This window comes from Notolepis coatsorum (assembly GCF_963971535.1).
Source record: "Notolepis coatsorum genome assembly, chromosome: 2".
NCBI classification, from domain to species: Eukaryota; Metazoa; Chordata; class Actinopteri; order Aulopiformes; family Paralepididae; genus Notolepis; species Notolepis coatsorum.
The window spans coordinates 209,238,063-209,253,763 of NC_140166.1; the positions used below are offsets into that span (position 1 = coordinate 209,238,063).

General features: G+C 43.7%; 1 protein-coding gene across 1 annotated transcript in view; it reads left to right on the forward strand.

Annotated features, from left to right (window-relative positions):
• Window positions 1–819: 819 nt before the first annotated feature.
• ptprfa (protein tyrosine phosphatase receptor type Fa) overlaps window positions 820–15,701 on the forward strand; it is a gene marked incomplete at its 3' end in the record, with an annotated part of 262,786 nt that continues 247,904 nt past the window's right edge. The window contains exon 1 of the mRNA XM_084308488.1: window positions 820–944. Within this exon, the coding sequence (XP_084164614.1) occupies window positions 851–944 (94 nt within the window). The 5' untranslated portion in view covers window positions 820–850. The remainder of the gene's footprint in view (window positions 945–15,701) is intronic.

Genomic DNA, 15,701 nt, shown 5'->3' on the forward strand with positions numbered 1-15,701 from the left:
CCTGTATCGTGTGGCAGTGAAAGGGTTGACCTTCTGTATTGCCGCAGTGAAATGGGTTAACCCTTTGGTAGTGTGGCAGTGAAAGGGTTAAACAAGGGAGTTGCCCTGAGGGATCCAGTGACAGCTGTGGCCCTGCTGGTTAAGTGATTACCTTCAATGGTAGATATTATAAGCAAAGACGATGCACTCGGCTGTAAAAGACTGGCAGCATCTCACAATGACCTGCTGTCTGCACAGGCTCACGGTCTGAATCTGTAATGCTGTGACAGTGACCTCCAGGCAAAATAGCCTCACTTGGTATTTTGCACTTTGTTTCCCTTTTTTTTTTTTGTCTGATGTGTGGGTTGGAATTGGGGGGGTAGGGGTTGGAGAAATGTACACTATAAAGAATTACTCAACTCCAACACACATCAGACCAAAACCAAAAATGTGAACAAAGTTCAATATCAAGCTGTGCTTTTTTGCCTAGAGGTCGCTGTTTGACATCATTACATATTCTACCTTTAATTATGCACTTGACTGGCTGGATGTGCACTCTGTCTGCAGGTCATTATGCAGGTCATTATGCAGGTCATTATGCAGGTCATGCTGTAGGCCACGCTGCATGTTGGTGTGCCTTGAGATTCTGGTTTGACTTTTGGTGCCTTGGGTCCAAAAAGGTTGGGGAACCACCACCGCTCTGTACAACAATCTCTTGTTCCTTTTGAAATGATTGAGGTGTTCTGGTGCCATCTAACTCTCTCCTCTGGTCTCCCTCCAGGTGTCACTCCATGATCGCATGAGCTCTTAGCCAATCAGCGCGGGCGTCGTTGTCTGGGAGGAGGACAGAGCACCAGCACGGGTCCGGACCATGCCACCCCGTCACAGGCTGGCATCTCACTGTGCCAGGGAGGCCATGCTCATCCTGATGCTGGCCAGCCTGGTGGTGCCATCCCACACAGAGAGTGAGTATCACCATCGTCCCTTAATCTGAACGTTCTGTGTCGTATGCACTGTTTAAATTGACACCTTTTAAGGCCTCTGGATCCTGAAACCATGGGCTTTCTTCTGTTGAGCCACGAGCTAACGGTGGGCATGTCCATACATTCCTTTGACTGGCACATTTTAATATAGCAGTTAAAATGAACCAATCACAGAAGACAACAACAATGTGATCCAACAAATGTCCTGCATCTGGTCTTCAGTGTAGTTTGAATGTGGTGTTGATTTAACTGATGTAGTATGCAGATATATTTCACTTACATAGAGAGTATATTATAGACAGTACTTACTGCTATATGTTATGGTTATAGAGCAGGGGTCAGCAACCTTTTTGACATAAAGTGCCTGTTTGAAATATAGTTGTAACTAGTGTGCCATATCAACAATATTCCATGCATCATACATTTATTTTCTCATAATCAGGTATTTTTAATGATAATTTGTACATTATTACATCATTATTGTTATTGTTATTATTAACAATATTATTATGATGGTTGTATCAACCCTAAATCTGAGTTGGGGCGGGGGTGCAATGCAGACAAACAGTTTTGCTTTACTGAGCTCCGTTATCTGGGGGCTGTAGTTGGTCACTTTAAGCTGCACACCGGAACATCTTTTGATCCAGCTGTTTGCTGTTCTCTGATATTTTCTGACATTTCGTTGATGCGTCGCTCGACACTTCAAGCTGACATGGGGATATCTTTGATCCTTGATTTGATTGTCTCTTTGTTTGGCAAGCCTTCAAACAAAACATCTGAGCTACAGAAAAAAGCGTCCTTGATATACTCGACTTACAAAAAAGAACCTGTGGGAGGATTTCAACAAGATAAATGCGACAACAGTGCAAAATATTTCACTATAATATTTCAAAGCGGAAACAAATAAAATAATTATAATTATAATTATTATTATAATATTTTTTTTAATGCTGCCCCCTGTGCCAATGAAAATGCCCCTGCGTGCCTATGCGGGCACGTGTGCCTAGGGTTGCCTACCCCTGTTATAGAGAGTACTTACTGATAGATCCTATGGTTATAGAGAGTACTTACTGATAGATCATATGGTTATAGAGAGTACTTACTGCTAGATGCTATGGTTATAGAGAGTACTTACTGATAGATCATATGGTTATAGAGAGTACTTACTGCTAGATGCTATGGTTATAGAGAGTACCTACTGCTAAATGCTATTTTTATGGCGATGTAGGCTACTGTTAAGATTGTATGTGCCGTCTGGTGGACATTTCCGGAGACAATGATGCGCTCAATCACGTAGACTTGCTTATTACAGATTTATTAACTCAAACAGAATATCGAAATACAACTTTGTCAGAGTTAGGCTGGATGACTCCATGGGTTATATGCCACATACCCGGAAGGAGCTCCTCGATATACATTCGGGAACACAATTTATACATGTAACAGAGGGGGCGGGACCCGGTGTTGTAGGGTTACATGAAAGACACGACGGCAGGATATAGGTAGGGTGTGGGTGGGTGATGACATATGGCTTTGTGATTGCTGGCTAGGTGTTGAGATTTGGAGATGTAACTGAACATGGGTGGGGAAAGGTGGGGGTGAGGTATTGTAGTGAGGAGTACAAAAGGGTTTATTACGTGAACCCAGGATGTGTAGATAACAGCCTGATCAAAGAGAGGACATTTGGTTTACATCAAAGAGAGAGGATGTTCAGGAAAGGGAAGAGGGGATACAAAAAACAGCTGAACAGTTTTCACCCACACTGTATAATTGGCTGCATTTAACTCTTTTGGCTCAAAATAATAATAATATTAATAATAATCCCGGCCTGCTTGAACTAAGCTACTTGTATGTGTGTGTGTGTAAACAAACAAGATCCATTTATTTTCCTGCAGTGCAGTCAGCTTCCCAGCCCGCCATCTCTTCCAGAGGTGAAACATGCTTTGCTTTTGAAGGATGGAACCGTGAAATGCCACCAGATAAGAAGCTTGTTAAAAGAAAGATTCAGAATCACAGCCATGCTATTATATAAATACAATAGAGTTAGAAAAGGTGGGTGGACCGTGTCAAATTAAAGCAGCAGAACCGGAGCCAACAGCAATAGGTAACATTGAGTATGTTTACGCATTCAATATTATTCAGGATACTCAAGTATTCCCTTTTTGAATGGGTTCATGTATATATGTACAGTATGTATGTAATATATATACCAAATTAAGATATGTAATTGGGATGTACCTTTATTAGCTGGGATACTGAATAATGTATAGCCGCCCGCATTCTGCTTTCTGTTGCTTTAAGTTCTGTTTCCCTGATGAGATTCACAATATATTCATGTATGTATATATTTCTTTCACTTTGTCTGGTCGTCTGGTAATCGGAAGGTCCCCGGTTCGATTCCGTCTTTTCGTCTTTACGATAATGATTTCCACCTGTCATTTCCATCATACTGACTGTCGAATTGAATTGATTGATACGTCTGAAACACAAGCCCAGGATGCCATTAGGACCAAACAAACAAACCAAGGTCACGTTGGTTTACAGAGACAAGCAAATTAACTGAACCCATGCAGCAGACAGACTAATGTAATGGTGCTCTGGGGGGTGAGAGAGAGAGAGAGAGAGAGAGAGAGAGAGAGAGAGAGAGAGAGAGAGAGAGAGAGAGAGAGAGAGAGAGAGAGAGAGAGAGAGAGAGAGAGAGAGAGAGAGAGAGAGAGAGAGAGAGAGAGAGAGAGAGAGAGAGAGAGAGAGAGAGAGAGAGAGAGAGAGAGAGAGAGAGAGAGAGAGAGAGAGAGAGAGAGAGAGAGAGAGGGAGAGAGGGAGAGAGATGGGGAATAGAACAGGCGAATAATTGGTATGAATGTATACACATGTAATGAAACACATACAGTATACACTGTATATATACAAAGTAACAATAGTGCTGTGCTACTCCCCCTGTCCCGTGGGGGGGTTATTATCACTCCCTCGCTGGTCTGCGTGTTGCCATCTCCACAGGTGAGTGTTGGTTTTACTCCTCTACAGCTTTCACTCTCCTGCTGGATTTGGTTGTTGGCATGGCGCGGTCAGGCGCGGTCTGGAGCCCACTACGTCATCACAACAACAACAACACACTGCCGCACTGGTCCAACGCTACTTTCCCTCAACTCTCCGCCTCCTATCATCTACTAGCCATTTTTAACCCATTCTTGTCCTGAGTCCTGACTCCTGCTCCTCTTATTGTTTTCATTTCGCCGATCTTCTCTCTCACAACTACTGTCTCCCTGCTGCCACTGCTGCCAGAAATGCTGGCATTCACTGCCGCCGCCGCAACATCCACAAGGTCCCCGCCATAATTGAAACCGGACCCTCCACCCCCCTGATGGCATAAACATCCCCTCATTCTGGACTACCTCCCACTATCACTATCACTCAACGCACCGCTAACCTCAACAACCTCCGCTCCCTCCCCCCTGCTCCCCCATCCATCTCCCTTGCACTGCTAAACACTCGCTCTCTCTCCAATAAATCACCTCTGATCTTTGAACTAATACTCGACAATAACCTTGATCTACTCCTCCTCACTGGAACCTGGCAACAACCCTCGGACTTCTACTCACTCAACCAAGCTACCCCCCCCAAACTACAGTTACATTGCCAAGCCCCACCTCTCTGGCCGAGGGGGGGGGTCTTGCCGTTTTTCATAAACACTCCCTATCACTCTCTGCACTGGACCGTAACCTCCCTCCCATGTCATCCTTTGAATACCTCACCTTTTCCCTCCAACTCCATTACTGCACTTCTTCTCTACCGCCCTCCGAAGCCTCACCCCTCTTTTTTATCTGAATTTTCTGATCTCCTGACTATAGCGTCCTCTCTTTCCACCCGCCTCCTACTCACTGGTGACCTCAACATTCACGTTGACCAACCCAACTCAAACCGGACTTCCTCTCCCTCCTTGACTGTTTCAGCCTCACCCAGCATATCAACTTCCCCACCAACAAAAAAAGGCCACACACTTGACCTTGTCTGCTCTGCCTCCCTACCCATATCAAACCTACACCCCCTATCCCATTCCCACTCTCCGACCACTACTGCATCCTCTTCTCTGCTCCCCTCCCCTCCCCTCACCCCATCACTCCAAAATACGCACCATTTATTTCCGTAACATCAAATCTGTTGACCCCCTCACTCTGTCCCAGTCCATATCCTCTGACCTTCCCCCTGTCTCTCCGAAATGTACTAAACTGGCACGAGAAATGTAGGAAATTGGTACGCGGTGGTACGCTCGACTATGAAACCTCAAACGACTGCGGACATGCAGCGCGGAGTCTGGTCCACGTACATTCCGCCCGACTCTGTGGGAGCCTTTAGTCTCCCCTGGGAGCAGGTTCCTCATTAGAGGGAGGGTGCTCCACTCCACAGGAGGCAGTCAGCACCTCTCTGTTTCTCATTCTCACTTGATGATACTTGAGACGTAACGAAAAAGAATAATGCCAACAGGCCGCATATAGAGTGCCCTCATAATCTGTTGTGTTTTTTATCTTTTGGTTTTGAATTCAGTTTAGATTTCCCGAGGGTAATAAAAAAAAAATAAAAGAAAAGGGCATTCCATCATCGCCGTATCATGCACACCACATTCTGAGACCAAACCCGAGAATATATAGCTGGGAAAATTTTTGTAAACATTCTGATCCGCTGTTATGGGAATAGGTGCGTTTGTCAGGGGCAGAATGTTATACTGCGGGTAGTTATTTCACCACTCAAGAGAGAAAAATTATTTACATTTAAATGCTGTATGTTCTGTAGGTTCTCTGACTGGAGCTCGCTGACTTGTTTTTATCTGCTGCTACAGTATTTCTGTAGAGAGTGCTGAGAGACTTGAGTGCCAGTGTGTGAATATTTGTGGATTCACCCTTTTTTTTTGCCTCCCCTTCTCCTCCTTGACATGGAGGAGTCAAGCTATGTGCCCACAAACTCCCCAGGGTCGCGTCTGCATGATGATCTGGAGAATACAATCCCCCCCCCCCAAGCCCCCCTTTCCCTTCAACTTTCAAGTCACTGCTGTGGTGTTTTCCTCCTAGATTGCGCGGGAGGCAATTTTGAGGGTCGCAAACCCAGAGCAGTCGAGAACAAAATGTATTATTTATAAGAACAAACATGGCCCGTTATGTGGTGCCTTCGGAGCCTAGGCTCCCGGAATGGAAGTTTAGATGACTGAATTCCTCACAGGGCTGACGGTCTGGTTTTCAGACAGCATTTGATCACGGCAGGTGTGTGTGTTTGTGTGTGTGTGTGTTTGTGTATGACAAGCCCAGTTTTTTTAACCAATTGCTGGCACTCTTGGCTCTGTATAAGCGTAGGCATTAACTTCCTGTCACAGTGTAGCTTAATGGGGAATAATCAGTCTGTCTCTGTGGAATCAAACACAATTTTATTATGGGTCCAAATCCCCCACCCCACCTCTTTCAGTACTAGCGCTGTACTAGAGCACTACGGAAGATTGGCCTTGCAGATGAAGTTATATAAGGACGACTACACAGACAGAGAGAGAGATTTGAAGAAGAGCAATACTTATAGTCCAGGTTGGGGAAGTCTAATTGTCAAAAGTCTGAATAGACTGGATGGAAGCAGGAAGAGGACGAGGAGGAGGGGATTACTGTCGGATTTGCTCTGTCTGTGTTGATGTAGAGATATAATTGACGAGAGTGTTGATTGTTTCCTCGGAATACAAAGCTTGATCTTTATTAGCTCCTTCTGATGGAGCCGCTGTGACATTTGGACGAGGACGATGGCGGGTGGATGTGGGTGGGTTGATGTTGACAGACAGGGCTGGGCGGTGCAGTGGTTAAAGTTCTGGTTACCAGCCCTGTGCAGGACCAATACTGGAGCCTGACCGATACTGGGGCCGATGCCGATGTTTGGGAGTAAAATATTCCGATATCCATATATCGGCCGATATTGGTCAACACGATCGAACATGTTGGTAAGTAAAGTTGTATGAAATTCTCCTCCGGATGCCTGAACATGTGAAGTGGCCAAAATTATCGCCGCTGGGTTCCCATGAATGAAGAACGTTAATCATTCTTAAACTGGAAGCGCGTTCTCGTACACCATCATTTTCATACAGAAATACCTCGCCAGCTCCTTATAAGGAGAGGCTAAGCATCGCATCTGGTTCGTGCTGACCCTTATGGGAGGAATATTCAACAAAGCAATTTGCGACTGATCAAAATTTTATTAGATTAGATTAAAATGTATTGTCATTATGCAGCACAATAGTACAAAAGTACAATACAACGGAAATAAGTTTGGCATCCAACCAGAGTGCAAATGTAATAGTAAAGTGCAATAGTAACATACAATGCACAGGTGATTCTGGTGGGTTCTTCATGCGGGGGGTCCCTGGGGTGTTGGTGGTTTGGGGCGATGGCCGGGGTCCGTCGGGGGCGAGTGCGGGGGGCTGGTGTTCGACTCTGGGGGGGGGGGGGGTTGGTTGGAGCCTATGGCGCCTATGGACATTCCCTGGAGTTGGGTACTGGTCTCTTGCGGGTTGGGTTGGGCTTCCTCAGTTTGCTGGCGTTTTGGGGTTCCTTGAGTGGGGGACTTGCTGCGGCTTCTGCTGTGTTCCGGGGGGTCCCGGTGTTGTCTCGGACCGTCCATGGTGCTGCATGTCTTCTCATTTGGCCGCTGTTGTGTCTGTCTGCTTGAGTGTTTGGAGTCGTGGCTCCTTTGGCGTGGCTGCGGGTCTTGGGGCGCAGGGCCTGTCATTCCTCTGTGGAGTTTGGGAGTGGGGGAGTGGGATTAGCTGGTTTCCTTGTGGTGGCGTGGGCGCCCGGGACCGGTGGAGATGGAGCGGCCCGCCGGGGTGGCATTCCTGTCGCCGTGTATGGCGGTGTGAGTGGCTGTGTGAGTGGCGTGTTTTCCTTTGGTCATGACGTGCTTTATCGGGGGATGTGTCTTGGATGGGGATGTGGTAGGGATTGATGTGTGGGGTGTTTGGGGGACTGGCTGTTCCGGGGGGGTTCACATGCCTCAGATTGTACTTTTTATTTAGATGTTAGCATACATACCATCAATCAATCGTCATTCCTTCCGTCTTCTTCACATAAACATACATATCACATACAATAATAATACCCCTTTCACATTATATACCAACCCATCCATTCCACAATTGGGTGTATCCGTAAGTTTATGTCCCAACTCCCAAGGTACTCCATTGGCACGGAGTGCCGATCGCAGTTGAAAATATAAAAAGAAAGAGGTCCTGGGTACCTCCGAACGAGCACACAAATCCCGAAAGCTAATAAGCCCCTCTGAGTCAAAGTTGTCTCCTAGATGCCTCATCCCTTTCGCCTCCCATTCCACCGACTCAAATGGTTTGCCACCCCTTGTAATATCCCTATTCTTCCACAAGGGGGTGGTATTATTGTGCCATTTCCAATTGCCTTTCAGACATTTCTCGACCGCTCTAAAAGTACTAATAGTGTAGGCTATAATAATAATTAATTAAAACTAGGGCTGTCAGTTTATCGCGTTAATTAGATTAATTAATTACACAGCAAATTATCGCGTTATGAAAATTAACTCAAAATTAATTACAATTTTTTTTATTTATTTTTTTAATAATATTTTTTTTGTATCTCATTCATTCCATAAGAATGTAGAATACACATTTACAGGCTTTCTTTGTTTAATATGGTCCATTTGCATGTTCTTGGTATCTGATTCTAGGGACATCTATGAATCTCTGGGAATGTATTCCCAGTGTCAGAAATACTGTGGGCTAGATCCACAAAGAATGGATTGCACAGTGCAAGTTGCACCCTTACTTACAATTCATTATGAATTGAAAATGGGGGACCCTGATGTAAACAAGACGAAAGTCTTTCTCTGGTCTGCATTCCCTTAACAATTGTGTGTATTGAGCCGTACTGTATTGTACCCATTCTGAAATCAATCTGCGCGGTGATTGATTGAATGAACATTTTATTTTGAGTAAATTGTAATGAACCAAATGAGAATATCAATAATTTTTTTTTATCTTTGACTGTGAATAACACCATGCTCAAATTGACCAGGCCTGAAAAATCTAAGCAAATTAATAGATGGAAGATGATTAAACAGAAGGTTTTGTAGATACAGTACTGAATTCTGCCATCCGGATACATGCAATTTGAAATATGATTATAGAATATAGAATATCAGGCATAAAATGGTTATGCGATTAAAATGCGATTAATTAGATTAATTAATTACAAATCCTGTAATTCATTAGATACATTTTTTTAATCGCCTGACAGCACTAATTAAAACTATATAATCCAACCTTAACGGATGCACCAATATCTTTTCAATTTCTTTCCATGCTCCTGGAAAGACCAAACCATGTTTTGAGTGGGCGTAATTGGAACGCTCGGTGGTATGTCATAAAGTTTGGGAGTGCTAACCCCCCTTCAAGTTTTGGTCTCAGCAGGGTAGTGAATTTAATCTTCGGGTGTTTTTTATTTCAAATATATCCCCTCAGTAGCTTATCCACCCTTTTCCAAAATCCTGTTGGCGGTGGAAGCGGTATCATCATGCTTATGAAGTTTATTCGTGGCAATATATTCATTTTCACAGTGGCAATCCTTGTCTGAAGTGAGGCAGGTAGTTTATCCCATCTATTTACATCTCTCTCAACTGCTCTAAAAATACTCTCGTAGGTTGGACTTCACTATATTGGGGAGGGAATTCTGTATATGCACACCCAAATACGTTATCTCCTTTCTTACAGGGAGTGTTATATTCTTTGCGGCTCCATTCAGTAACATTAATGCAGATTTCGTCCAGTTAACCTTGTATCCCGACAATTTCCTATATTCTTCTAGTGTCGTCATCAACGATGATATTGATGCATTGATGTCCGTTACATAGATCAGTACGTCATCTGCGAATGCCGAGATTGTATGTTTAGACTACTTTATCTGGATAGGTGCAACAATTTGGTTCCTTCTAAGGTGTTGGGCAAACGGTTCAAGAGATAAAATAAATAAACTGGGCGAAATTCCGCATCCCTGTTGCGATCCTCTAAATATGGGGAAGGGTTCAGAGTGCAATCCGAAAACGACCATGGCTGTCGTTTTCGCATATAGAGTTTGTATCATGTCTATGAAACCTTTTCCCATGCCGAATTTCTCTAGCACCACCCATAGGCATGGCCACTCGAGGCTGTTGAAGGCCTTTTCGGCGTCCAACGACAGAACCGCACCCGGTGTATGTTGCACTACTTTTATTGTCTTTTATACCTATTCTTATGTCTGCAATTTATGCATTGTTTTTTATTCTGTCAATTGTGTGCTGATTTTATGCCTATGTTCATTTTATACTAATTGCTGTGGGGCACCCTGGATATTAGATATCAAGTAGCATAGACAATTACACACACGCACGCATGCACGCACATACACACGCACGCACGCACGCACACACACCTCTTAGCTGCTCTGTTCTGAAACCTGCCTCTTAGCTGCTCTGTTCTGAAACCTGCCTCTTAGCTGCTCTGTTCAGAAACCTGCCTCCTAGCTGCTCTCTCTTAGTGCTTCTTTAAAGGGTCAAGGCTTAATTAAACACCAAAGGGAATAAGACATGGTTCTGTCTCTGGTGACCGTTGTTAAGATCCAAGGATAGAGCCTACATTTACATTTACATTTAGTAATTTAGCTGACACTTTTATCCAAAGCGACTTACAAGTTCTGTACAACAAGTCATCAGGAAGGGCACAAGGGCACAAGTCTATCAGCTGAGTAACAATGTTCATCAAAGTGTTGAGTGCTACAGTGTAGGTTAGTTTATTAGTGCATGACAGTAAGGTTAGTTAGGGTTAGATATCTTTTTTTTATTTTATTTTTTATTTCAGATAATGGTTGAAGAAGTGCGTCTTTAGTCGACGGCGAAAGATTGGACGAGTTTCGGCTGTCCTAACTGCGGTGGGTAGTTCATTCCACCATTGTGGGGCAAGGACTGAGAATAGGCAACTTCTCTTTGATGACCCTCCCGGAGCTTGGATAGGAGTAGGTCTGAGGCGGCCAGAAGATGCAGAGCGTAGGGATCTTGAGGGTGTGTAGTTAGAGACCTAGCCTAGTTTGTAGACCAGCTAAATACACAGTAGCTTGTTCTTTCCACGCACCATGAAACCTGTAGCGGACCAGCCGGCGTATTTCACACATTGCCGTGATATCAGCTTGGTGTAACTATAGCATATTCCAGACTCAGACTGTGATAATTTTTCGCAATGTAGTTTGGATGTAGCTAAACTACCTTTACACATAGATACACACTGGAGACTACTTAACAGACACAGGCTGTTAACCCCAAAACAAAAAGAAAATGTGACCAGGGTTTGAACCGGAAGGTGGCGATGAGTGCATTGACCACCACACTACGTTATGGTTAGGGGTTAACATTAACATCCCATTTAACATTAGTTTTAAGGTTCGCTTAACGATTATGGTTTGGGTATAAGGTTAGTTCTAAAGTTTGCTTAACGGTTATGGTTAGTTTTAAGGTAACAGTGTGGTTAGTGTTTGGGGGAGGTGTGTGTCTGTAGTGTTGAGGTCAATGTACTCACCTACCAATTTAGCACCCCAGGTTCGATTTCCGGCTGACTCAGTTGATGTTTTAAGTTTTATTTATTTATTTTTTATTTAAAAATGTTGTAGCATTTATTGCTTTATCCGGATATGCCCGTCAGAGAGGAAGGATGGGAGAAGATATGGGAGGAGGACATGCGGCAATGGTCTCCGGGTCCGGGAGTCGAACCCGGGACGTCCGTGTTGCACTGCTGAGCAGCTACGTGGTGCACCCCCCTGGCGCCCTCAAGTTTGCTTTTATTTGTCACATATAAAGTACATTACAGTGAAATGCTTGTTTCTGTATGAGCCCCTGAGAATGTGCTTCATACAGTAAAACTATTTAGGAATAAGTCCCAACACTATACAATATACAAACTAAAGTACAACCTAAGTACAATGAAGTCAAATGCAGACAATGAGGTACAAAATGCAAACAATGAGGTACAAAAACTTTTTAAAAAGCAAGATGCAAAATAAGGTATGGATGTAGTGAAAATCTCTTTAATAAATAGATAATAATAATATAATAATAACTTTATTTGTATAGCACTTTTCATACAGAAGTTGCAGTTCAAAGTGCTTCACAACAGTAAAAAATACAGGCATAAGCGAACATAAAAAAGGTAAGGTAAATCACAGTGTTTCACATTAGGATCTAGCATCCCAATAGGTTCTCTGTTTACAGTTTCATTCAGTAATACAAATAATAAAAATAGTTTAAAATGATTCGGTTTACATATGATGTAGTGTTTAAAGTGTCTAAAGTGAGTGTTAAGGTAAGTGTGTTTAAAGTGAGTGTGTGCATGTGGATGTGTGTGCAATGAGTGTAGATGGATGGGTTGATGTTACATAGTCATTGAGCATTCTGATGGCCTCTGCCCAGTAGTTCAAAACGTTTAATCTCAATCAGATCCGATCAGATTTTGAAATCCCATTTTTTGTGATCCAGGATCAGACAACGGACAGATTTTGTCCCGGTATTTCAAAGCAATTCAGGATAGGATTACCCTGATCCAGATTCAGACATTTCAAGATTACTAGATCCTGAATATCAGTGCTTTAATCCTACCGATCTCCATCTAGGTCAGGGGTCGGCAACCTGCGGCTCTTTAGCCAATCAGCTGCGGCTCCCTGCCCAAATTCTTTTTTTTTTTTTTTTTTTTTTTTGGAGATCGATGTCATACTGTGACACTGTTCTCCTTTATGGAAGACCTTGACTTTGCAAACGATCTGGCAGTCATGTCATCCACTCGTAGCCACCTCCAGGAGAAGTCTGACCGGCTAAGCAATTATGCAAAGCGAACTGGTCTCTACATCAACCAGAAAAAGACCCAGGTGATGTGCATCAATGCCCCAACAGCACCTCCAATCACCATCGATGGAGAGGCGTTGGAATGTGTAGAAGACTTTACATACCTCGGAAGCCTCATAAGCAGTGAAAGTGGAATGCAAAAAGACATCAAGACGCGTCTCTCAACAAAGCAAGAGGTGCTTTCAGCCAACTTCGCAACATCTGGAAGTCTAAACAATATAGCCTTAAAACCAAACTCAGGCTCTACAACAGCAATGTTAAGTCTGTCCTGCTATATGGCTCTGAGTGCTGGAGAGTAACAAAACAGGATATGAGAAAGGTTGACGTCTTCCACAATAGCTGCTTACGTAGGATCTGCAACATCTTTTGGCCAAATATAATCTCGAATGAGGAACTTTATAAGAAGACAGGCAGCTTGCATATGTCCCTTGAGATAAGGAGACAAGAGGTTAAGATGGCTTGGTCATGTATTGAGGATGCCCAATGAAAAGTTACCCAAAGTTGCCTTGAGATGGACCCCAGTTGGGAAGAGAAAGAGGGGTAGACCAAAGAACACCTGGCAAAGGACAGTGATGATGGAGCTGAAGGAGATGGGTCTTTCCTGGGACGAAGCGCAGGCCAAAGCACGAGACAGGATTCAGTGGCAGTGTATGATTGCGGCCTTATGCCCCAACCGGGACGAAGAGGATAAGTAAGTAAGTAATAATAAATCGCAAATTACTTTGGGTATGCAATTGTCAGCCGTTTTATGGTAAATGTGGGGTATGCTTGGGGATAACTATATATAAAATGTTATACACCGTTATCTTCATTTTAAGGGTAAATTGGTTTTGCGGCTCCAGAGGAATTTTATTTTGTGGGAGGAGGGAAAAATTGCTCTTTTGATAGTAAAGGTTGCTGACCCCATTCTAGTGGATATGAAAAATACTACAAGGAAGACAAGAGACCACAGAGATTGCAGAGACATCTATAATGTCTAATTATATTTTTAAATACATAAAGGACATAAAATCATAATGGAATTGTAATTAAAAAAATACTCCCACTAGATGAGCTTTTCTTGGCGCGCGAGTCAAAACAAAGAGCTTGTTCTCTTCTTCTGCCCCTTTCTCCTTGCAATCAGTGCTCATCTGGGGTCGCTTTCGGAGCAGACGCTCCTTGGCTACAATGGTGGTCAATAATTTTCGCCATCAGTGGTGACTGGTCAGTTCAGGACTGCTTACAAACGGACGTGGTCACTGGTTGGAACGGCTTGTCAAATTACGCTCGCCAGATATTTCGTCTTGCAACTCGAGACCCGAAGCACGCAATATGTTGAGTGTGGTGACAATCGAAAGGTGGCAAATTTAACTCTCTTTAAATTTTTTCAATATATTTTTATTTGCATTTCTCAATTTTACAAACAATTTACATTGAGTAGGTTTTCCCCCCCTCTTTTCTCCCTCCCTCCCCCCTCCCTTGAGACAAGTCCATTGGAGTGTTTGGAGTATAAACATTTGGCCTCTATATCAGAGGAAAACAATAAGAAAAATAACAATAACAATACTAATATTTAAGACAATGTCAGTTGTAACAGACCCCCCTCCCCTCCCCCCAAATAATAAACCCGGCAAATTTAACTTTCAAACAATGTAGTGGTTGATCGGCTGCCGGGCCGTCCGATGCTTAAGAGGTTAAAAGAATGACATCTTACTTGAGTTGGTTTTCTGAGACCGAGAAGCGGTAAAAGCGCAGCGTATGCAAGATAATGAACGTGTGCCTGTCTCTCCGGATCGCAAATTGTGCTGATCTGTTTTTGCGCTGATCTGTTGTTGTGTGAGAAGGGGTGGTGTATGTGACAAGAGATTAGTGGGGGAGGGGGAGAGGGGACTGAGGTAGTGTTGACTCATCTCACAGGAAAAATGCCTAAACATACCATTACATAAAGATGTGTAAAACACCCATTGTTTGTGATATTGTTAGCGACTTTGGACATGTTCTAGGTAAGACTTCAGGCTATGGTCCCAGCACTGTTTTCAGCTAATAACTATAGAGTATAGATCTGTAGGCATTATGCGAATTATTGCTAAATAATTCAGACGAAAATGATTTTTATTTCAGTGTGTTCAAACATTGTAACTCTGACATCTGTAACTGACAATAGCACTCTGTATTTTCCTTTCAAAAGGGGCCAGACTTGTGCATCTGCTACAAATGGTTCTCGAATAGTGTCCAATTTACTTTCAGTATGCAATCGACAGGCGTCTAATGCTAAATTTGCAGGACTGTTAACACTTTGCCGCCCAAGCACGAGTTAACTCGTGTTTCGATTCCACCCGTTGAGGACCAGAGCCACGAGTTAACTCGTGGCAATTTTTATTTATTTTTTTATCCACTTTGATCCACTTTTTCTCCCATTTTCTATATTTTCTCCCATCCCAATTTCGTATCATCCAATTCAACCCTCCCCTGTCACGAACGCTGTTTCTTGCCTCCCACAAGCCGGCTGCAATGTGGACTAAGTCATACATAGCACAAGTCCCCTCCGGTACTTGAGGTAACAGCAGTCACATCTTTTCACCTGCGCAGCTCGATCTCTCAGTGGCGAGGAGTAACGCGTGGGAGGCTCACGCTGCCCCCGACACTTCCTGATTCTACTGCGCAGGCGCACCAACCGACCTGTAGGAGTCGCTGTCCACAACGCCCGATCCCCACCCATCAGTTTCCCACCCCCTAATACGGCCATTGGCCAATGTGTATTAGTACAGACGACCAGCTAAACTGAAAGCAATGTGGAGCGCTGGGATCGAACAGTCGAGCTCAGCGTCTCCGCATTCGTGGCGAGCGCCTTGC